Genomic DNA, 24,503 nt, shown 5'->3' with positions numbered 1-24,503 from the left:
AAAAAACAAGTACATACCCAATGTAGAGTTAAATGAAAAGTTGTTTCAATAGCTGAGTTCCTGCTCTTATAAAGTCAGGGAAATTGTGGTCGTCTTGAAAAATATGTAGAAGCTTTGAGGAAGCTGTAGAGAAAAACATAGTTCTCCTACGTTTTGCTAAGTGGAACATTTGGAACTTTCTGCTCCCCTACCAGAAGTGCATCTGATACACTGTACAGGGATTTCAAAGTTTAATTTAGCTTAACTCTTGGCTGCAAACAACTGCTGATAAATTTAGCTGGGGGATTAAGGAAGACTAATAGCTCCTTAAAAGGAGCCTGAAGATGAGACAGCAAAACAAAAACATCTGCTAGACTCTTCCTTAGAATGGTAGCACACCATACAGTCATATTTTAGAGAAATAAATAGGTTGGTTTTGGGCAAGGAGTGATTTTTGTAGATATAGACATTTGGAGAAAGAAAACCAAATGTGTGTTTAAGGGAGTTGTTCCCTTTCTGAAGTAAAAGAGGGGGTATCTTGACTGGAATCAGTAGTATATAGCAAACACCCTTCTCCTGTGGTTCTACATAGTTTGCTAGTCCTTTAAAAATAGCCATTGTTAACTTATTCTCCCCATTATGTTTTGTTGTTGTTATTGTTTGTTTTTTTTAATAGATGGTCATGTTAATAGACATGTTAGATTGACATGTTAGATTGTGATGTCATTGTCAATAGTCTTCAGATTTCTTTGTCAGCGTTAATTCAAGTGTACATTCTTAAGCAAGGCTACCACATCTTCAATTTCTCTGTGGTTAGTAAGTAGTATTAAGCAGTATTTCATATGTCCAGTCAAAATGGAGACTCAAACCAAATCAGTACAAGAAAACTCATTCAGGTATTTATTTGGAAAATAGACTTATTGGAAATTACTAGAAGTTTCTCTTCCTAGATGCTTCTTTCTCACTTGTTTTATACTGCATCAAATTATCTAGATCCAACTGTAAATGGAGCCTTTTATAAGTATTGTACTTAGATGTCTCATAGCAAGAAACAATTCTTATGCCAAAGGCAGTGTGATCTTGCACAGTCTTCTTTATCCTTTATCCTTTTAGACTATGGACAGTCCCTCTGAAGCTAGATTCGGAGCTGAAATGAGAATTAAGTAACTGTTTGATGTTTTTGTTCCTGCCTTCTTCACATAGCCTTCTGCTATCCCACAGTTACATTTTTAGTTTTTCTATTGCCCAAAGGCCTCAGAGAGAACTTGCATGAGAAAAGGTTAGAAAGAAAAAAGTATTTGAATAATTATTATTCAAACTAAGAGGGAGTCATAATTTGTTAACATTTCAATCTGCTTAAAAAGAAATGTCCTTTCATAAAGTGTTTAATTATCTTGTGGATTTTGCAGCTGGATGGCTATTATTTCAGCAAAGAGTTTATTGAGATTTGCAGAAGGATTATATATAAAAGCAGAGTGTCTGTTGTCAGCCAAGATAAATCTGATAGACTTTGAAATCATAAAACAGTCTTCTCTAAGAATGTGAACTATATTGCCAAGTCAAGCAAGTGTGTTTGGTTTTCAAATTTTTTTTGTATTTTGCAACAACAATTGAAAAGAAAGCATTCAGATTAGAAGTATAGGTCTGCTCTGATGAATTGGATTATGGATTTAAGAGGAGAGAAATGAACCATATTTCTAGAATAAATTTTTATGTTACATTCATAAACCATTTGTGTATTTACATGATGATGTAGGTGGACTGGTAAGCCCCATGTCTTTCATTCAAAATATGTGAAGAGTAACTTTTCTCTAACTGAGAGCAAAATGTTACTGACTTTTAAAGTTATTTCTCTAAAATACCAGTTGGAGTTATGTAGTTATGTGGTGAAAGTGTTATTTTCTGTGATACTTGTTCTCTGAATCAGGTCTATTTATAAAACTCTGCAGCTTTTCTGACTGCTCGCTAGTTAACAGCCGAAAGAGCCCAATTTCAAATTGTGTAAATGTTTCTTCATCCTTTGTTTCACTGTGTCAGCATGCCAGGCATAGCGAATGTTATAACTGTTTTATTTCTTATACTAAGACTCTTGATGTCTAAAAGCCACAGCATTAGCAAGAATAAAGAGACCGAGGGTAATGGGAGACAAACTACTAAGGCAAAAGAAAGCCCAAAGAAATGTATTAGTTACTTATAAAATTAGTGCAGGGCTAGTGCTTGTGTGGTGCATAATTTTAGTCTCTTTATTCATTTTCATGGCACACATATTTCCCTCCTCCCCCTTTTTGGAGCACTGAATACTTGAAGTGTCAAGCAACATTTGAGGAAGGCTGCTCAAACGTACTTTACGCATCTCTCAAGCTCTCTTGATTATTTTACAAGTATCACTAATGCAGACCAGGTTTTCCCTGGGATTACCAGGTCAGTTTATAGGTTTCTTGGTCATTCCAAAGCTTCCTCACACGCTTGATAGACTTGATGACAAGAGAGCTGACGAAGCAGGTGTAGGCCCAAAGCCAAATAATTAGCTGCTATTTAGGGGAGGTGCCTTGAGGAATTATTTTCCAGCTCAGAGGTTCAAGGCTAGAAGGACAAAGGTTGGGATCAATAAAGGAAATAAAAGGCTATGTGAAGAGAAAAGTAGGTTGAGGAGGAAGATGGGCTTGGGGAGGGATGAAAAATTTCACCATTTCCAGGGGAAAATGGTGAGGCAGGAAAAGTTGGTGATCAAAGAGAAAATAATATGCAGATTAATGAGGTAGGAAGTATAAGCAAGGCATGGAGATCAGTTGATTTCTACTTTCTCTCAATCCAATCTGAGAATATGAATCAATACATTTTACTATGATGTTATTAAAGGTAATGATTTTAGAAGTGTTGATTTGAGGAAAACGTGAATTTAATCTCATTCCTTTTTTTTTTAATACAAGAAATTTAATTTTATAGCACTGTATCATAGACTGTCTGAAGTGTTCATGGTTGCCAAATGCCTGAGAGATTTTAATTTAGGTCAAGCAGATTGTCTTGGCTGACCAGTAACTCTGATGGAGGCTTTGGTTGTCTGAAGATAGCATCTGGTATCTGAACATAGAATAAGTAAGGTTAGAAGAGTCCACCAGATGTCATGTATGCAATGAATAGCTCAAAGATGACCCAATACTAAGGGTATGTTAAACTTGTCTAGTCAAAATTTGCACATTTCCCATGACAGAGATCCCACAGTCTTTTTATGGCCTTGTTCCAGTGTCATGTTGAATTATTTTTTTTATCTCCACTGAGATTTTTTGCTTGTGCAACTCTCTGTCTCCTGTCCTTTCATTGTCTACCTGGGAGAAGAATCTAGCTGTGTCTGATCTTTAATTTCACTTTGTTTAATTGGAGTAACAATTATACCTCCCTCCCAGTCTTTTCTAAGCTAAACCAAGTAATTTACTGCAACATTTCCTTGAATATCATATGTTCCAGCCTTATTTGTCCTTGGTTGAACTCTATCAGACTGTCAATATTTGTCTTGTTTTTGAGAGTCCAAAACTAGTGATGGTATTCCAGATACAGTCTCACAGTATTCCAGATACAGCCTGATAAGCATTTACTAGACAAGAAAAAGAATTACTCTTGACCTACTGGCTACTCTTTCGCTACTGCAAAAATCCCCAACAGACTGAAATGGAAGTATAGAAAGAGAAATAATGGCTAAACAATGAAGATGTATGAAAGAAGAGGAAAAAGCAAGGATTTAAGTAAAGCTTGGTCAGCAACATTGCAAATGTTGTGGATCTGAGACTGTAGTTGTGCTAGGCAGCCACGCTCTCAGACATTGGAAAAAAGGCTCTGATCTATTATCTTTTATGATGCAGAGGTCTTGGCAAGGAATATTACTACCTCAGGGCATCTACAGATTTTCAGGTACCAACAGAGTATATTACAGGCAGTTCCTCAGTGAGTAAGGTCAAGATTCATCAGTTTGCTCTTCCTATCTCCTAATGTAAATCATATTGGCATATCTAAGAGATATAATTTATAGCCAGCCTTCTGGGTGGTCAGCTTCACATCTCATATATTAGCTAGCCAGACACATGTGGGTCAAGTTTAGAAAGGCAGTACAATTCTTTAGAGAAAAGATAGATTCTTTGCAATTTTTCCTTACATTTGATTGTTTCCATACATCCCTGTTTATGTTACTCTTTTAGTCAGCTGTGCATTGTCCCTATTTTTTCTCTCATTCTGTCCTTTTTCTTCCATGGAGCATGTTAGTGGTTGTAGTAAATCAGTAGATGAAGTTATCTGACTTTTATGTGTAATCTTTTGTCTATCTGACTTCCCAGATACAGAATAAAGGACTATGTTCATCTTCTGCCTTCCCTCCCTTGTTCTCTCTCCAGAGGCACTTGTTTCACAATGAGATGAACTGCAGAGAAAGTTCAAAGAGAGTTCTCTGGATGTCAAAGATCATGATGCTCTTTTGCAGGTGAACAGCAGAAGGAGATGTCTCAGCTCTTCTCAAATTCTAATAAAAATTTAAATTAGTCTCAGATGGGTCTGTGGATTATCATAGCACTCACTGTACAGCAGGGCCTGAGAGACTTTCTTTTTTTTCAGACTAGGTTTGGGCTTGATACTTCTGGTCAAAATAATTATCAGAGAAGAGGCATTAGTGAGGATGATGCTGTCCCATCCAAAGAAATCTTTAGGCAGTATTTTGCTTGGACATAAAGTATTTACAGTAGAAGAAGTTACTGATGAAATTCTGTTATGGAAATTTTTTTAAATTTTTTTTTTCTTATTTTTTTTCTTTTTATCCTGCAGTTCCCTCACTGTCTGTTTTTGATACAGCCAAGAGAAAGAAGATTGGAGTGGAGAGAATACAGTGGTGTGGGGTGTTCTCCTTCTGGCAATACCAGCACCAAGAAGTAAGTAGTATTGAAAATGGATGTAATTCAATACTGTGGAAAGTGATGATTCCACTAAAAGGCACTGGAAGCTAAGAGGGGAGACTTGTTTCTGGTTAGTTAATGGGAATTCATCCAGTTCAATCCCCTACTGAACACATTGGCCCATGTTTTGAAGTTTACTTGACCATTCTCATTTTAGTAGAATGTATTACAGTGCAGACTATCTCTGTGACATGCAGACATATTAACCAAGGTGGGGAGAAAGAGAAAACAGATTGTCTTTCAAATCCTTGATTACAATACTGCAGAAATCAGTTTTTATACTACTTCTCAGGGCTGTACTGAAAGACCCTCATGGCAACAGCTTGCTTTAGTTTTAGAGCAGCCAGACAGGATCTAATACAGAAAAAAAAAAAAAAAAAAAAGGAAAAGTATGCATCTTAAGTTGACATCTTAAGTATTTGCAATTGCTGGCAAATCCAATGGATGCATCTTCTGACAAACTGGATAGGAGGAGCTGGGGATAGATCCCTGGTAAATCTAAGAGCCAAAAATTGGCTAAACATCTTGGACAAGACTGGAAGCTTGTTTCTTGTTTCTTGTTTGGCTCATTTCCTTGTCCTATCCCCCCTTTCTCTGCAGCAGAAGCAGTGTTGAAGGGTGTGCACTCCGTCTGGCAGGCTGTTGGAGGAGTCTCTGGCCTCAAATTACACAGCATGAGAACTCTGTGCACAAAATTAGCAGCAGAGATCTGTGTATTAGGTGCCAGGGAAAAATGTCACATTCAGCAGAACTCAAGAGGCGAGATGTGGAACAGAAAGAACTGGAACAGGACATCAATCCCCCTCTACCTTTTACTGTTTTTCAGCAGACATATCTGAAAGTGTCATTGCCACCTTGTTTGGACTACAAATTATTTCGATAGTAAATAGATTTTATTGTATGTCTTAGTCACAGGCATGTTTGACTTTTACTCTCCTCCCCCACCATTCACTTCCTCCTTTTACATTATTTTGAAGTTTTCTTTTTTACCTTTACACAAGGCAAACACTTTCCAATCATGAAAAACTGCTGTTGCCATACGGTTTTCTGCCCTCTTTTCCACCTACCTGTGTTATGATTCCTGATGAGAAACCCACAGTTATGGCACTGCATTCACATCGTGCAACAGCTTGTACAAGTTGTTTGTAGTGAAATCTGGAAAAATGAATAAAGTGGTGGCAAATGAGTAAAGTGATGGCAAACAGGGCAAAGGCATTAAAGTGGAGAGGAGCAGCTACTCAAGAACTGTATTCTGTAGGTACTACCTCAGTAGCTGCAGTCTCATTCAGAAAAACTATTAGAGTGAAGGTAATGGTTTGGGGTGTGTTTTGGCTTCTTCCATACCTCATAGAAGTAGTAAAGTTCTTGCCACACCACTGTTAGATTTCCCTAAAGCATGTGGGTGAAAGAGGCTGCATTAATATCTGCGTGAGGAGATAGATTGTCAGGAGACAAAATGAGTTATTTGGGGCTGTACATGTACACACATGCACTCACTGTGTTGTCAGACCAGAATGCTTTTGTAAGACAAAGTTATCAGGCAGTGCTTTTTTAATGTATTCCTCCCCATTCATTCTCCTCATCATGTTGATGTCTGTGCTGTGAGCTGGGCTGAAAATTTGATCTGTGGCTTAAAAAGTGTTTTTACAGCTGGCTTAGTTAGCTGATGTATTTTGCAGCACAGGCTCAGATGTACCATCCTGTGAGGCAGGAAAAAAGCAAGAGTATGTGAAGGCAGGGGATTTCCTAAGTTGTCACCATTACCGTATACTCATTTCTTGAAATCACAATTTCAAAGTTCTCCAGTAACTTTGTTTGGCTCAGATTATTGAAGCAATCCACAAGCATGATGATGCATTCCAAGATTAAATAGCACTCTGGGCAGAAAGTTATTAATTTCCTTTCCTTGTTCATTCTGTAGTAGAACAGGCCTGTTGGCTACTGCTGTTTAATATATGTGATAGTTTAGCCACTACAGTCTTTTCTGAGGGTTTGGGAATCTGTCCTAAGGCCTGGTATCAGAGGATTACTGTCACATTTTAAAAAAGCAATCTTTTAATATTGTTTTCTCTTTGCACTGCAGGCGATTTTGAGTGCAGGTAGGTTGCAAAGGATAATGGTTGTAATCTGACACTTTTTTCCTGATTTTCCCCAAGAATTATACCTCTACTGAGCATTTTTCCTTCTCACCTCTCCCCTCATGAGAAAAGTCTTAGTCAGCCCTATTTTACAGATGGCAAAACTAAGGCAGAAGGAATTACACACAGCAAGGCAGTGGCTGAACTTGGTATGGCAGTTAATTAAGAGGTCTCATGTTCAGACCCAGTTTCACATAACAAAGCAGCCTTCTGCCTATTGAGGTATGAGAGACATAAACTCCAGCCCTCCACACTTGAAATGGACAGTTCAGCCACTGATTTGAGACTGAATTACTTATTGAAATGTTAATTGGTACATTCATTCCATGAGTTTGTCTTTCAAGAAATGAAGGCTGAGGTAATAAACGGCCAGTAGGTGAGGCAGGCTGTAAGTATAGGTTGTGAAGAATAGACAGAACAGAACTTTGAAATCCCTGGTCTTTGATATTTATTGCCTCTCTATTTGCCACTTGCCTGCCTATCCTAATCTCTAGCCCCCTTGCCCCCTGATTCTATTAAGGAATATTGTCCCAGTTTGTGAACCATCAGAAAATGAGCCATAAACTCTCTGTAAGGAGCAGACTGGATATTTTTGCACCAGAAAATTGTGCTTCTTTGACTATATCAGTGTATCTTAAGTAGTACAACTCCCCTAGGGTAAAGACAATTATACCAGTGTAAAAGTGCATATCCAAATATAGCTGAGTCCCGAATGAGAAAGTACCTTTTTACCAGTAATAACTAGGTCCACAGTGAGGGACAGATTTATTACCTTACCTTTAGAAACCTGAGGTGACAAAACTGGGAATATAGCCATTTCATAATTCATGTATATTCCTAGGAGACAGATAAAACCTTCATAGGGAGAATTGGCCCACTTGAGGTCTTAGTTACTGGCCAGTGGTGCCTGTCTCTCTTCACTTTTCAGAAAACTTCACTTAACTACAGGCACTTACCTAAAGTTTCTAAATAAGGTAAAGTGAATTTGGTCACAGGATTTCTTCAAATGGATGGGGAAATTAAACTGTTAGGAACAGTGTAGGCTGATTTGAATGTATCACTGCACAAATTTTAGCAAATCCCAACCCTGTTTTGCCATTTGGGGAAGTTCCATGAAGTTTTTTTGAGTAATTTTAACAGGTCTTTTGAACTTGTGAAATAGATGAAACAGAATTTTCTTTGCCTTGAGTAGCAATCACTCACACAAGATTTTTGATGCTCAAGATGACTAGGAGACTTAGGAAAACTATCCTGCCACAAAGGTGCACTGCTGCTGTGCACTAAAACTAGGTTTTAAAGTTCTGGAGGGGTGGTTGTAGGTATAGTTCTCTCAGGAGTGCTTGAATGGAACTCTTCTGCTTTGTCTGCAATGGCCAGTTACCAGACTTTGACATTGGAGAAGCTGACTGGAGCACAGGGCTCTACCTCCAGCCCGCATCTGTCATGCACAATACCAGTGACAAGCTCTGCCCTATTTCTTCCTTATTTACCTCTTTTATCCAGGAAGTGATATGTGGTCTGGATGAAGAAATGTTCTCTTGCTGTTTCTGACTTAGTTCTAGTCCTGGGCACCATTTTTCTCCCTTAGTCTAGTCCTGGGCACCTTATCTCTGCAAGAACAAAATGTCCATTGCTCATGAAGAAGTTTCTTCTAACTCTTCCAATCTTAATGATTTTACTCTATCAGAAAGAAATCCTGTATATTTTTAAAAGGAAGGAGGTTTATTTTAAAAGAAGAATTATTTTCTGCTGAGAGGAAGATCATAATACTGCTTGTGATATTGCTCTGCATAAGAAAACTGGTGAGATCTACCTATTGAATAATGAACTATGAAATCTCAGAATGGCATTGTTGGTTGCATATTTCCAAAATAGCTGATAATTTCAAAAGAAAAACCTCACTTTTTCATTTATTTTTTTTTTTCCTGAGATCCTTTTTTTGCTCAGGCAGTAGAGGTGGAAAAGCCAGGATTCAGGTTTATGATTTGGGTTGATATTCTGAGAAGAATGTACTTTTAAAAAAAAATGCTGCTCTTTCTTTAAGATTTGGTTCTGTAAACCTCTTCCATGTTGAGTAATAATTTATTCTGGAAATGACACCATTAAGATCACTGTCAGGAACAGTGGTAGATGCTGACCTTTAAATTTCTTCAGTCCAAGATGGATTATTTAGTTGTGTTTATATCAGCAGGGCATGAAAAGAGTCTTTTTCTGCAAATACCTATTAGCTACTTTTCACCCTAAAAAGCAATCATGGAAACAGTGTCCAGATTTAATTCCAAGCACATTTCCAAATTCTATCAATCCATACTCCTGTGGCTTTTTAAATCCCAACACAATGCATGACAGGGAGAATATCCATACATTCAGGCACTATGAATTGAACTGTTATCAAATGAAGAATACAAAACCAATTAGCTCAACTCTCAACTTATGCCCTCCTTGGGTTTTTTTTTCAAAGTTTCAAGGTCAGTTCAGAAAGATAGGACAACTTCAACTTTTTTTTTTTTTTTTAAATGTTTTTTTTTTTCCCCAACTGTCCTGAAAGCATATAGGAAAGAAACAGTCTTATTACTTACCATTGTGCCAACTGCCTCCTAAGGATTTTGTAGCACTACCTGCTACAAAAGAGCTCCAAGATTTCAGGACAGACATTAATAGCTTATCTAATGTAACTTTTGTCCAGAAATTTTATAAAATTTTAATAAATTATTCATGTGCTGTAATAAAAATAATTGCTCGTTTGTACATGGCTGTTTTTGAAAGCAAGTATTGTAAAAGTCTATTAAAATATTCTGTAAAGCTGGTGGTCTGTACAAGTATTATTAAAGGAAAATGAAAAAGATCCCCAAACACTTCCCAAATCAGTGTTATTACAGTTGCAGCTCAGTCTCAAGCAACCGCAGGAGTCAGGGCATCCAACTGCTAATGATGTGTATGCTACAGAATCAAATATTCCACATATCCTTTGAAAACAATAGTTTGAATGAAAGTATCTTGCAAGCCAACTCTGCCATATGTGTTTCTATTTGATGTTCAGATTCATTGCAGTTATGGCTAAATGTTATTTCCTGTGATGAGATCAGACATCTTTTAACAATATCATTCTTGTTCATTTCCTCCAATCACTTAAAATATTTATTCTATGGTGATTAAGCATAACTGCACACCGTTTTTGTAATATCAGGTGCATCAGAGAGAAGCCATTATTCCATAGAGACATGCTAAATGGTACAGTTGCTGCTGGCCTAGCAGACGTGGTATGTAGTGCTGTCACCCAAACTTGAGTCAGCTGAGTATTTCTGCTACATTTTTTGGTTTACCTTTTATTAGTGGTTCATATCTCTAGTGATTCCTATTTTTCATTAAAATTCCTCACTCGCTTTGGTTGTTTGGGTCTAGCTGATACTGTCAGATTTCCAGGGCTCTGTGTATCCTTGTACATGTGTTTTCTAACAACAGGTGCATTGGACAGAAGGCCACAGTTTCACAGCTCACAGGCATGTCCAGAATAATAGAGTAGATTTTGAACTGTGAAGAGGCATATAGTGGCAGCATATGGTCATGATTCAGTCATCTGAGGATTCTCTTAGTAGTCTCCTTTAATGAAGCAGTATTTGTTTTGTATTCCTTGCACTTGGATGAATTCCTGCTTTCTCTTGCACGTGTATTTGGGTTGGTGCATAGCACCACAATGACCATGCCAGCCATAGTGTGTGGATGGGTTTTCTCAAAACTGAGAGCTGGCCATGTCAGCTGATGAAATTGGGTACTTTCCTAGTGCAGGCATATCTCTTGACATAGGTACTCTTAGGATATCAGTTTTGTAATGGATATTTATTTCATTCATGAAATAATTATTTAAACAGAGAAAGGATGTGTATTTGATTAGAGATAGCCTAATTTCTCAGCCCAAATAATAGAAATTGTTATTTCTGCTATAGTAGCACAATAATAGAAATGGAAAGAAAACAAGTGGTAGTTGAGGCACTGATATAGCACAGAAGAACATAGCAAAACAGTGTTTCTAATCTTAGTCTCACAGCCTTGGTAATCTCTTTAACAAATCAGCTATCCACTCACCTAAGGTAAAAATCTGCCTTTTGTTAGAAAAGCAAGCCTTCTTTCTGGTTGAGCTCAGAACAAGAAAATACTGCAGAACCATAAACATTCTTAGTAGGTTTAGCATTATTCTGTCAGGTTAGTATTATTACTGGCTGTATTCTCTAGTCAAGAGTAGTGGAATTGAGGTGCTTTCAGTTTGCTTTACTCATCTTACAGCAAAGCAGTTGCATAGACAGTTTGTCTGAGAGTTTCTGTGGATTTGTTTTAAAGAAGCCACTTCCCTAGATAAACAATGAACACGTATTTTTGCATTGTGTCTATTAAAAGATGTACCTACATTATATCTAGATTATCTTTCGGGATATTTGAAAAAATTAGGATACGCTTTCTATGATTTTCTTGTCAAAGCTATGATATGTACAAAGTAGCAGATCACTTAGAAAATACAGTTCAGAATTTTGTTCTCCTGGTCCCTTCTGATTAAGAGACACTATATCCCCTCTCAAATTCTATTATGGTGCCTAGAGTTATCCATGGAAAGGAGCTGGGTGAAGGATTTACTTCATTAAAATGCAATGCAATGCAGTTGCTCTCAAGGCTGATGATTACAGTTGTAAATAGAGTTTTATTTTGAAGTATGCTGGTTGATTTTTGCTCCATTCAGATGGGAATTTTTGTTCTTGGCAACGGAAGGAGGAGAAGGAGGCAAATATATGTGGAACACAAAAATGGAGGAGAGTAAAAGACTGAAATGGAGAGGCAAGAATGTACATAACCGTTTTTGATTAAGGCAGATAAGCTGTGTTACAGCTTAGCCATATTGTTAAGAAATCACGGTTTCCTCATAGTTTTCTTCCTTTTATTTTCTTCTTGAAAGATTGTCAACTGATGTCATATAAATGCTTTGTCACTACAGTTAGAGTAAAAGCCAGGACCAGCCATTACCTTGTCTTTGTATGTGGCAAATGTGGGTTGTGTTGAGCACATGAAGCCAAAAAGATCTCTGTCCTTTAAAGGACTCCTGTCTTACTTTCATTGTTCCACCCTTCAAATCTCATCTCCTGTGCCCGATGTCCTGGTGTTCGACAAGGCTGATTTTTCTGATTATACGTTCTGCTCCCATTTAAAAATTTATTCTTTAGCTCCACCTCCTGGCTCTTGGTCTCTGAAAAGGAGGATCCTTGGGAATCACAAAGCTTCAAGAAGGGATCAGGAGTATTCATCCTAGTTTACAAATATTAATGCAAAGGTATATATGGGGACATTTTAGCTGAGGCACAACAGACTTTGCTGAGCACTCCCATACTGGCTTTCAACAAAGGCAAATATTTCAGTGGAGGGTGGACAAAGGAATATGTGGCTCATAGTTTCTGTCTTTTTTTGGGCTTTCAGTTTCTCAGTTGTGTCAGTTTTGAGACATGACAGACATCACAGAACAGTCTCTCTTTATTACTGTTTTCCCCTGGTACTTCCTCAAACTCGTGGGGGTGTGGAGGTACAGCAGAAATCGTCTGACACTGAAACATTAAAAAAAGATCTCTGAGGCCTTGCAAAGGAGTTTTGTTTAATGCAGGGAGAATTACTCTGACTTTGTGTTCATCCTATTAAACCAGGAACTGCTCAAGAAGTAGAGGAATAGATCTTAGTCATCTGGATTCAAGAAGAACAATGTCTCTTCCCCGACAGCTGCGAGACAAGAGGTAACGTGTCTCTCCCTGCTCCTGCCTCCCCACAAGCCTCACATAACTCCTGTGATCTGTTTGGTTGATTTGGATGCAAGCATCTTTGATGATTCTAAAAGGCTTCTTATTATCAGAACAGTGTGTATCTTCCACACTATTAGGCTGCTTAGGGTCGAGCAGACCATTATTTCTTATGCTGGAGTGGACTTTCTCCTTTTTGTGGGGAATATTCATGACCTAGGACACATTGGGTCATTGTCCTCCTTATAGCTGCAAAACAAGTTTCCCTTTTACTGGAGTTTATTATATGAGTGTTTGTGATATGACTAAGTATATCTCTTGGTCTCCATAGCCACATCCCTCTTCACAGTAAGGGGTAGTGCTTACAGTATTGTGGGTGGTGCTGATTCATGGCATTTTCCTTGTACAGCAAACTATTGCAAGATGTTGCATCATTACTTCAGCATTTCAAATGGGCTACGCCTTTGTGGAAGCCCCTGCTTGGGACCTTCCTTTGCAGAATAAACTGAGAAAACTACCAGTTTGGTTTGGTGTTTTGTTTTGTTGTTGTTGTTTTTTGTTTGTTTGTTTGTTTTTTTTTTGTATTAACAGAATATTTAACATTTTGTCAGCTTGGCATTTCTTAGATGATCCTTCAGAAAATCTCTCTTTATCTCATTTGTTATTCTTTTTTCCTCATTTTATATTCTTTTTACTCAGGTGTTAGTATAAATACCCTTCTGACAGCACTGAGTTATAAGACTGAAGCAAAGGTGAATTTGTCATCTGCTTGTCAAAGCACCAAGGAGAAGGTCATAGAGGAAAAAGCACCTGCCAATCCAATCTCTTTTGTAGTGAGGGCAGTATAGACCAGTAATGTGACTGTGGTCATATAGCTGCTCATTAGGTGTTCCTGCAGGGATCCTTCCTTCTCACTTTAAATCCAATTCTTTCTAGGATCTGCAAAGCTTATTCTAACCTTGCCTACTACCATGTGTTCCTTCACACATTGTTGACATTTTCAAACAACTTTGTGCTTGCTTTAGGTTACCTGCTGTGACTGGGAGATAAATGCCAAGGCTGTAGGTTCAATCCCCGTGTGGGCCATTCATTAAGAGTTGTACTTGATGACCTTTGTGGGTCCCTTCCAGCTCCAAATATTCTGTGATTCTGTGATGAATTTTACCTGCTGTGACTGGGAGGTCTCTAAATCTGTGATAGTCTAGTCTTATTTTTCCAAGCCTCTTTAAGAATTTGCTTTATGTGATGTTTACAAGAAAACTTGACAACATTTTGACAGCTAGTGTAGATACCACTAGTTTTGATATAGAACAATACTATGCTTTTGTTTCTTTGTTCTTTTTCTGTTTGTGCTTATCCTGTTGTTTCTTTTATTATATGTATGTGGTACATTTTACACATCTTGCATAGAGTATAAAGTTTTTAGGATTTAGCTTTGTGCTGCCAGTTTCTACAGCACCTTGCATAACAAGCTGTTTTCTCAGAACTATTTCCTATTCCCTACAGGAATGCAGTAATAATAGCAGCATAATGTATAATGATGTATAATGATCTCCTTAGAATAGGATCTACTGATGCAGAGTTCTGTTTGTAAATCTCCTAGATTAAAGAAGGATTAACAATGCATCCACAGGTGATCACATTTCTCAGGAACAGCTTAGCAATTCAAGTATTTGTGTTGTAGTCCTGTTCCTCAAGCAAGCCTAGGAATGAAAAGGGTGTTTTTCAGGCATAATGAATCTTCCCAATGGTCACTGACTTGTGCTGAACCTATTGAAACTTGACATCTCAAGATCAGACCTCCAGAGGAAGAGAATGGCACCATGAGTTTCTAACATCTTGCTTTTGATACTAGAAAATGTGATATAGCCCGTCTTTAATCTGTGTGGCATAGGGTACCTCAAAGGCTATTACCAATATGAGTAACCTAAATCTTCTGTTCTTGCTTCACAGTGATTTTGACCAGCTTCCAGATGATGTACCTGTTTCAGCTAATATTGCAGATATAGAAGAGAAGAAAGGCTTTACTAATTACTATGTAAGAAGGGAGATTTATCCTGCCTCTATATGCCTTCACCTGTGACTGGTTTGGTTGTGGGAAGCAAAATGCAGTAAATCTGGTGTAATTGCTTTTTGGCATGAGTAGTTCCATATGGCAGACTTCTCTGTGCTTTATTTTTTCTGGAATGGAGTATAGTTATCCCAGATTCAGTCTAAAATTTTATTTTCTGAATGAAATGTAGGAGATACCCTCTAACATCATAATTTTTCCTAATATCTGATTTGTTTCTTGTTGGAGTGCTCTACCATTGGTGAAAATAGTAGGAAAGAATTCAGAGGGTAGAAAGGCTTATTATTCCGTTGTACTAGCAAGTTAGGATACTCCTGTTTTCACAGGAGGTAACATATTAGGACACAAAAGAGCACACAGGAAGGGAACAGTAGGGAAAGGCACTAAGATTTTCTGAAGGTTTGAATATGACCATCTCAGTCTGACTTCTGCTGGAGACATTGCTCAGAAAATCCTTCCCACTGCAGTGTTTAGGTTTTTCTCTGGAATAGAGTGATGTTTGGTTGCTCTGTCTTTATATTTTCTGAAGGATCTGGCTCCAATGTGACTCAGAGGTCAGTGCATGGATATTTTAGGTTCCTTTAGAGCAAAGCAATTTTGTCAAAAGAGAAATAAAATAGTGGTTGAAGGATGTCAGACAATAATTTCTACAATTATGTTCATTAAAGTCAAAAAAGAAGTATGACTGCCTTCAATACTGAAAATCAATTAATTTAGATGTCTGTCTGTCTCTAGATTTAGATGTCCAAAGCATCTTATTGTAAAATATTTGTATTTGTCTCCCTAATGTATCTTGCATGTCACCGAGGTAAAGTGTGTGAGCATAAAGTTGAATCTAGTAATTTCATGTTTTCTTTTAAGATCATATAATATAAAGCAGCCACAGGGACATGCTTCACATGCAAGGACCCACACAAATACTATACTGGTGCTACCTTGTTATATCCTAGTGCCTGAATTTGCAGATGCTTAACTGAAGGCTTGCTTTCCTCTCTGCTCCTAAGAGATTTTCCCACTAATGGAGCACTGATCTTATGTTCCTATTTTATACCTCACTCACATTTGTGAGTATTTATAAGTATGAACATCAGCCTGAATCCCTCTTTTCTGTTTCAGATGTTTGTCATTGAAGTAAAGCTTAAAGGTGGTGGCAGATACCTGATTTTCCGGCGCTATCGTGAGTTCTATGCCCTGCACACCAAACTAGAGCAGAGATATGGGCCAGAGAGCAATAACAGCCCATTTACCTGCACACTCCCTGTACTGCCAGGTAAGCTGTCAGTACCAAATCGTTGCATAATTAGCAGCTTTCTCACCCCCAGGCTGTCCTAAAGAGGAATGCAATGAGAGAAGTAGTTATGACAAGGAACTAATTCCTGGCTATGAATGCCAGAGAAGCCATGTTTCATTGCCAGTCCCTTCACTTGTGGTAAAGTTCATTTAGGAACATAAAATCCCTTAGAAAATATGTAAATTTTTTGGAGCTTCTACTTCCTCATAATTGCTTCATTTCTCTGACAGTTTCTTTCTTTTTTTTTTTTTTTTTTTTTTTTTTTTTTCAATAACTGTCACAGGTTTTATATTTTCCAGGAAAAGTTTTTGTTGGCGCCAAAAAGGAAATTGCTGAGAACAGGATTCCTATTCTAAATGTCTACATGAAGGTAAAACTTAATTTTGAAGTAAAGAATGCACTTAGCCATTGAAATTAGCTAAGACAGACAGTACTGTTACAGTTCTAAGCATCTGCTTCTCTCTGTTCTGCTTTTCTGAAGACACAGTGCCCACACTGTGGTACAACCTGGAGTCCTCTTCCCCAGATTGTTCAGACTGTAGGGTCTGCTGGAGCATGCAGTTCACAAAGGCTCACTCTGTCTTCATATACAGATAGACATCCTTACCAAAACCCTCCAAGATGTATGAGGAAATGGTGAATCTCCAGGTGTTGCATGAATACAGAGTTGGTGTGTGCATCCAAGGGATTAGGAGAATGGTGTGTGGGTTGTGCTTTAACCTCATAATCATCAAAGTGCCACGCAGCCTCTTGCTCACTCCCTCCTCCCCAATGGAATAGAGAGGATAACTGGATACTGTAAAACCCATGGGTTGAGATAAGAGCAGTTTAATAATTGAAATAAAGTAAAATATAATACTAATAAATAATTATAATTAGAAGGGAGGTAGCCAAAAAGACAAAGAAATAAAACTAAAGAAGAAAACAAACAAATTATGCACAATACAATTGCTCACCACCTGCTGACCGATGCCCAGCCAGTCCACTGAGCAGTGATCTGTGGCTCCTGGGCAACTCCCTCCAGTTACATACTGGGCATGATATTCTATGGCATGGAATATCCCTTTGGCTGGTTTGGACCAACTGGCCTGGCCATGCTCCCTCCTTACTTCTTGTGCAGCTCCTCACTGGCAGGACTTAGGAAACAGAAGGGCCCTTGGCTTAGACTAAGTAAGCCACTAGTTAGAAACAACTAAAACATCTGTGTGTTATCAACATTATTTTCATGCTAAATCCAACACACAGCACTGTATCAGCTATTTAGAAGAAAAATTACTCTCTCACAGCCAGAATCAGGACAGCTGGGCTTTCTGAGAGTAGCTGAATTACAGTGAAAATGCAGCATACATCAAGGAGAGATATTCTTTGTTTGCATGTTAACTGAAGACTTGAACTTCAAATCAGTAAAAGTCTGAAGCACTGGCCAAGACTTCCTAGTACTTCAGAATGTCTTCTTTCCACAGTCATTCATGTTCTGAAACGAAAAACAAAAAGCAAATTACTCCTGCAGTAAATCAGGTACAAAAAGTGAAGCAATACATTGGCCAACTCCAGGAGTAAAGAGGAGAGACTGTCAGCTGTTCAGCTGTGTCCTGCTGAGTGAGAAAGGAGAGGAGGGAGATTTCTGGCAGTAATGAATATCCTTCATGATCCCGTAGGTCAGAGAGGTGTATTTGTTACATGTAAGTAAATAGAGAATTGGTCTCTCCCACTGCTACGATCTGCTTCCTGCTTGCTCTTGGCACAGAACCTGCTCTGCCTCCCTGCTTGGGTGTTGATGGATGAGGATGTTCGGCTGTTCTTCTACCACTCAACCTTTGATGGTGAGCAGGTGCCTCACAGACTGAGACGGCTTCGCCCACGGACACGCCGAGTGTAAGTGATTGACATGTTTTTTTCAGCATTGCTTAATGTAAGGGATGCTGTCCAGTTTTGAGGGGAGAGAGAGATGAGGATCACCACTTTGTTTTCCAAGTGAATCCATGAATCCCTAATATGAAGGTCTTTGAAGAGTATTTCTCATTTTCAGTAATCTCAGATTTTTAAAGTGGATGTGGTACTTGCATTAAAGGAAAATTCCAAAATGAGAGTATACCTTGCTTTTTAAAAATACTGTCCAGGTCTATCTGCCCATATTTATTTAATGGTAATCACTAAAGTATGCAGAATATACAGCCCAAGCTTAAGGACATAAGCCTGCACCACTGAAGTCAATGTGAGTTTTGGCACTGAATTCAGTGAGATCTGCTTCAGACACTAAATGAAACTGAATACTTAATTTGTTCCCATCCTTTGTCTAAACAGGGGCCTGTCCTGCACAGCAGTGTTGACACCCCTTTGGAGAACTAAGTAGACATCATACTTCATTACCCTTCAGATAAATTAATTCCCCTTTCAGCATTCCACAGATGGACTCACTTCCTTTTCACCTACCTCAAACAGTGCAAAACCTGCATGTATGTATGATGGCAGAGTTTGAACTAAATGCCATAAATGCTAGAAACAATGATGCCCAGAAGGCAGAGTAGGGGGACTAAGTAGTGCTGTGGAAGAGAGGTCCAGAATACTGACTGTATTGAAAAGTCCATCTGTTCTCAGCAGCAGACACCATCAGATTGCTGCTGCTCTGCGCTGAAACCGAGAGAACTAGGACAGTGTTGTTGCATCCATATTTATTTACTTGAGTGCTGCACACAGATTCTCATGCAGTTTCTCCAGTGATCTGTGGCTTACATGCCCTTAAACAGTAAAAACACAGGCACTGCAGTACTGATTGTGTAGCATTTTTAATGACTTGGAAGGATGTTTAACTCCCTGTTGTCTCATATCTTTGCAGTAAGAGCATTTCAGATCAAGTGCCTGTTTTTGACCGCACTGCAGCTCCACGGGCTGAGGTGAGTACTCTGCACAACCTGGCATAGGACAGGAGGTGAAAGTGTTTTATTTTGGTAACTCATCCATCAGGTTGCTGTTTTCGATTAGAACTTGGGGGAAGAGAGTGAAATCAACAGAGGAAAACAATTGATTTTAACAACAGGGATTGAAACAAGGGATGGAAAGAGGTGTTTTGTTCCTCATCACTTGAGTAATAAGAAGGTCCATGGTGAAATCAGAATGACAGGAGATTCAAAACCGAGATATGTGCAGCTTACTGTCAAATGGTTCACATTTGCATAGTGCTACCCCTAAGTTAAATCTAAAACAGGCATAAGCTTCAGCTTCATTGACTTCAGCATATGTTTAAAAGCTTTGCAGGTGAGGCATCTTAGTATTTTCCGTAACATAAATGCCCATTCTCTTGTCTTTTGTGGTATATTTTCTCACTATTAAACACATGAGACTGCTTTGTAACCAGTATTTATCTGAGCAGAGTCTTGCTTCCTGAAACATGTGACTTCGCCATATAAGATTAAAATCCCCATGCATCTGCTTTGAGGTTTGTTGCTTTTGTTCTTTACACAGAGAATGACAGCTCTTGGAACAGTCATATCTCTTGGGTTTTATCTATTAATTTATTAGTATTGAATATACCTACCAGAACTTTTCAATAGGTGAAAAAAGGCTTTTGAAAGGGCTATTAAGTAGACATCTGAACAACAGTAGCATTGTTTTGTTTGTTTGTTTGTTTTTTAATTAAGAGGATTCTTGACATTAATAAGACCAAAAGAACCATTGCAACACAGAATAAAGAACATCTTTTCATTTTTGGTCTTCTAAGACCATTTGAATGGGGACCATGTTCTCTAAGGACAATGGAGGAGATGTGCATTTTTGATATCTCAGCCACTCTATCCAAACTTTCGTTAGGGCGATAAGCATGCATTTACCTTTTTTTTTTTTTTTTTTTTTTTTTTTTTTTTTTTTTTTCCCTGAATAGGACATCTAAGTTCCATTTCAACAACATGTCAATTTCCCAAGCTTTCCCACATTTCCCAGTTCAGCACCCAGACCTGAAAGCTAGATGTTAAAGCAACAGTTAGTTACCCTTAAATTAAGACACAACATTTCTGCAACTTTTAAGGCTCTTTGTGATATTTTGCAGCAAATCTAAAAGCCATAAAGCTGCAACAAGAAATAATACATTTTTCAATTCTCAGGATTTCAAGCTGTCAGTTGGCTTCAGCTCTGTTGTCTTGCTTGCTCTTTAGTGCTTTCAACTTATGTATATTTATTTCTCTGGTGCTCAGTGTTCTGCCACTTTAAGAATCTTTGTATGTAGCTCTCTCAGGGCCATGTTTATCCTAGTGCTTTCACTGCTTCTTCAAAGCAGTTTTGTGTGCGCTGAGTAGGAGAAGAGATTGTGAGAACTGCAGACTACGGTCAAATATATGCGACCTTATCCCAGAAATACATGTGTGATGACAAAATGCACACTGTCTTGCTGCTTTATGCTTTCTCCTCAAGAGCACAGCAGAAAGATTTGCTTTCATAATTCTGTGAATTAATAATTTCAAGGTTATTACTTTCCACAGGCACTGTTTGATTTTCCTGGAACCAATAAACTGGAACTCAGATTCAAGAAGGGAGATTTGATCTATCTACTCAGCAAAGTAAACAAAGACTGGTTGGAGGTAAGACTGCAATAGCAGTACTGAATTATTAGCATACCTTGAAATATGTGAGTAGAAAGGGCTCTCCTGATCCTTGTGACCTGCCTCTTCCTTTCAAGGAGAAACTGTATTGTAATCAGATCTTGCTGTCAAGACTAAATCCTTGATTCCAAATTAGTAATTGTTTGGTTCCATGATGGTTTTTAGCTTACAAATTTTCTGCCCTCCAGACTTCTGTTTTCATTTGCATTTGCTTCTGCTGGAATGTTTTAAATTCTTTGGAAGTGATTAGAACACAGAAAGGCCACAGAAAGGAGATGGAAACTCCATTTCAGCGATTAATTGGTTTCTTGCCTCAGGGTGGGTTGATGTATGCTTCATGCTTCATACCACAACACACGTCAGCCTGATTAGAGAGAACTTGAGTAATGCAGCAGTGTTCTGAAAAAAGGATGAGGGGAACATACTGTGTGTTTGCTGATATGGTATCTCTGCTTGCTCAAACACCACAGCCTTCCTTGCTAACCATCTGACTTGCATTTTTTACACACTGCTTCACTCCCCTGCCTGGTATTTGACTATGTAATTGTATAACCTTTTTGTAGGGATGCCATCAGGTCACTTCCATAGAATTTCTTTTCTTGATTATAGTGGAAAAATTCTTATTGTTGTTTCTATGTAAATTAATTGAATTCTAGAACCCATTTCATTTGGCCAAAATGGCATGGTTTTCTTTATTCTAACATTTCCTATCATTCCAGGGAACTGCTGATGGTGCCACTGGGATTTTCCCATGTGCTTTTGTGAAGATCATAAAAGATTTACCACAGCAGGAAGACACAGTTAATAAAGTTCGCTGTTATTACTATGATGAGACTGTGAGCACCATCAGGTAGTAACAAAATAATCTTCAAGTTTGCTGAAGAAATACCAACAATTCTCTTGTCATGATATGTAATGATTAGATGTGTTCTAAATACAGGGATATTTCAGTGGAAGAGGATCTGAACAGCATTCCATTATTCAAAGATCTAATGGAATTGATGAGGTACAATGCAAGCACTTGGTTGTATATTTGATACTTAAACATTTGTCAAGTTCATTCTGTTTTGAGATTTTCCACATTGTACTTGGTCACAACCATGCTTTGTGTATGAAATACTTTTCAAGTGTCTTGAAGAAATTACACTTTGACTTGGCCCAGGGCCATGTGTGCAGACACTAGTCCTTCTTGAGGTTGTCAATGAGTAAGGACTGACACACTCTTCTGACTCAATTGTCATGGGTAGAAATTTCCATTTCTTGTACTATGATAAGAACCATACCCTCATAAAAGCATCTCTTGTCTAGTACATTTCTTCAGGATGTAGGACATGGCCTTCTAACACATCTGGTGTGGAACATCAACAATTTAGAACATTAACTATTACAAAATATTGGTAATAGAACACCTGTTCTAATATTCTTACACTCCTCAGAAAGAGCAAAAATAAGTAGGCAAAACTGGGTGGTAACCACAGTCAGCTCTTTTGCATGGTAATTCTATCAAGCACACATCTTAACTGCACCACTTATGTGGTGTTACTGGAAATGTTCTTGATTCTGGTAGATTTCTTATCTTAAACACAACACAGCATGAATGTGGCTATATGATTTCTAGTACTAGCTGTATCAAGAAAGCCAAGACACCCAAGGCTTTGTGTGACTTTTATCAAAATTAATTAGATTGTCAGTATATTGTTCATCATGTAGCACCTCCCAGGCATTCCTTGATTTCTGGGTATCAATCAATTTCTTTTCTCCCAGGCAGGAGTTTAACCAAGATGACATTGTTTTGAATTACCGGGACCCTGATGGTGATCTGATCCGCTTGCTCTCTGACCAGGATGTTGAACTCATGGTGTCTCAGAGCAGAGGAAGTCCCTCTGAGAAGCACTTTTTCCCTTGGAAGTTGCATATCACTCAAAAAGATGACTTGGGTGTCTACAACACTAGTCCAGGAACAGGTGCTACTCAAACAGTAGGAGCAATGTAAGTGTTATATAGATCTCTATATAGACATCCCTCTCTGCAGGCAGTTTCCTTCAACATGTCTTTGAAGTGTCCTTGAAATGAGTAATTTTTAGTGATATATTACCTTTCAGTGTAAAATCTGTACTTAGTTAACTTCAGCTTTTTAGCACACATCTGCAATACAGACATCTACATAGAGACAAGAGAAAGTGTGGAATAGAGAAATAAAATCACAGGCCATGTTTACAAAGCAAGTCAGTGTTAGCCTGCAATAGATGTCTCCTGAGCCCTTAGACCTGCTCTCGTTTCTCTTCTCATTCCCAAGGCTAGTTATTTGTCCAGAATGTCTTCATAAGCTTTTGTTTTTCCTCTAGACTCCCATAAATTTCTCTTCATTTGCTGATCTGAAGGTTTGTGGGCCATTGTGTAATTATTTCTCTCATGTTGGAGTCTGACTGGGCATTCAGAGTTTGTCCTTGGAGCATCAAGAAAACTTTTTTTTTATTTCAGTGAAGAAATTGCAGCCCATCTTAGCTTTCTTCTTTTCCACTGACCAGTATATTGAATTCTGTGAATCAAACCTAGTACGGCTGTGGTGTTCCTTATAGACCTTTGTATAATTGTACAAGCTACTTATTTTCATGTTCTGGGAAAATGTGTAGGATATCTACTCAAACAGCAGTTTCTTCTCTATCTTCTGCTTTCTGACACTGCATTTAAACGTAGAACTAACAAAAATTACTGTATCAGATTCTTCAACAAATAAAGCTAAATATTAGTTCATAAATTTTTATTTAAAAGTGTTTTTTTGGGGGGGGAGGGCTTCTTGACTTTACTTAAATATTACAAAATGTAATTTCCTGCTTCAGAGGCATTGTAGCAATTCAGTTTAGAAAGGAGATGAAGAAACAGCAATGATTGTGTCAGTGGTATTACATGTGGTGATATGTAAGAAAATGCATTGTAAGTTTGAAACCTAACAGTATGTATGGACTGCAAAATTTCTGGTGTGCAGGATTCTTTGTTACTTGTTCCTGGAGTTCAACAGAGCAAGTGGCACTCACAGATTTTCACTGACAGCCAGATCCTGTGACGTAATCAGCATCTCAGTATGTCTCTCTCAAAATGGAGGAGCATTGTCAATGAGAAAGGAAAGGGGGGGAAAATGTCTACTAGGAAACAACTGATCTCTTTTATAAGAACATAAACACATTGGCCTTTGAAGATCAGGGCAGGAAGATCCCCCTCTGCCTTTAAACTGCAATGCAAAATAAATTCTTCCCATCCATTCAAGTTACATATTTCACTAATTATTTGCAGGTTTTATATGGACACCTTCTCACACACAGTTACCCCAGATATTCTCCATATTCTCGGTCTTGCTTTGCATGTTTCCCTTATTCACATGATAGTTTTTCAGGGGTTTTTTGCTTGTTTATTGATGCAGTTCTGATGAGAGAATAACTGTGCTGACTCTGGTTTTGGTCAGTACCATGGGGATTGAGATGAGGAGTAGCACTGCAGGACAGACAGACTCTGCCGGTTATACTCTGTATCTGGGGATGCATATGAGCCCCCATAGTTTATTCCTGAAAACACAAACCTGAGCATGTCTCTCACTTATGGCTGCCTAACTTTTCTAAGGTTTATTTTTGAAGGCTGCTGGGCTTACTTTTATAGTTGGATTAAGAGATCAGGCAGCCTTGGATGTAGAATAACTTCATATCAACTATTCTCATCAGTTTTCTTTTGTTTACTC

General features: G+C 38.2%; 1 protein-coding gene across 9 annotated transcripts in view; it reads left to right on the top strand.

The window, feature by feature from the left end:
* NCF4 (neutrophil cytosolic factor 4) overlaps window positions 1-23,531 on the top strand; it is an 80,144-nt gene extending 56,613 nt beyond the window's left edge. For 4 of the 9 annotated variants that reach the window (XM_072923427.1, XM_072923423.1, XM_072923422.1 and 1 more), the window contains 12 exons: window positions 4,786-4,889; window positions 12,730-12,816; window positions 14,773-14,857; window positions 16,007-16,160; window positions 16,481-16,551; window positions 17,929-18,056; window positions 19,018-19,075; window positions 20,654-20,752; window positions 21,493-21,623; window positions 21,714-21,779; window positions 22,538-22,762; window positions 23,119-23,531. In XM_072923427.1, coding sequence (XP_072779528.1) covers window positions 12,785-12,816; window positions 14,773-14,857; window positions 16,007-16,160; window positions 16,481-16,551; window positions 17,929-18,056; window positions 19,018-19,075; window positions 20,654-20,752; window positions 21,493-21,623; window positions 21,714-21,779; window positions 22,538-22,762; window positions 23,119-23,128 — 1,059 coding nt within the window. In that variant the 5' untranslated portion in view covers window positions 4,786-4,889; window positions 12,730-12,784 and the 3' untranslated portion in view covers window positions 23,129-23,531. Of the gene's footprint in view, window positions 1-4,785; window positions 4,890-12,263; window positions 12,366-12,729; window positions 12,817-14,772; window positions 14,858-16,006; window positions 16,161-16,480; window positions 16,552-17,928; window positions 18,057-19,017; window positions 19,076-20,653; window positions 20,753-21,492; window positions 21,624-21,713; window positions 21,780-22,537; window positions 22,763-23,118 lie in introns of those variants that run through there. The other 5 variants (XM_072923425.1, XM_072923429.1, XM_072923426.1 and 2 more) reach the window with 4 other exon arrangements.
* Window positions 23,532-24,503: the final 972 nt, after the last annotated feature.

The sequence above is a fragment of the Taeniopygia guttata genome, chromosome 1A (assembly GCF_048771995.1).
Source record: "Taeniopygia guttata chromosome 1A, bTaeGut7.mat, whole genome shotgun sequence".
In the NCBI taxonomy this organism is placed as follows: domain Eukaryota; kingdom Metazoa; phylum Chordata; class Aves; order Passeriformes; family Estrildidae; genus Taeniopygia; species Taeniopygia guttata.
The sequence above is the reverse complement of the archived record's forward strand: the minus strand, read 5'-3'. Positions and strand labels throughout refer to the sequence as shown.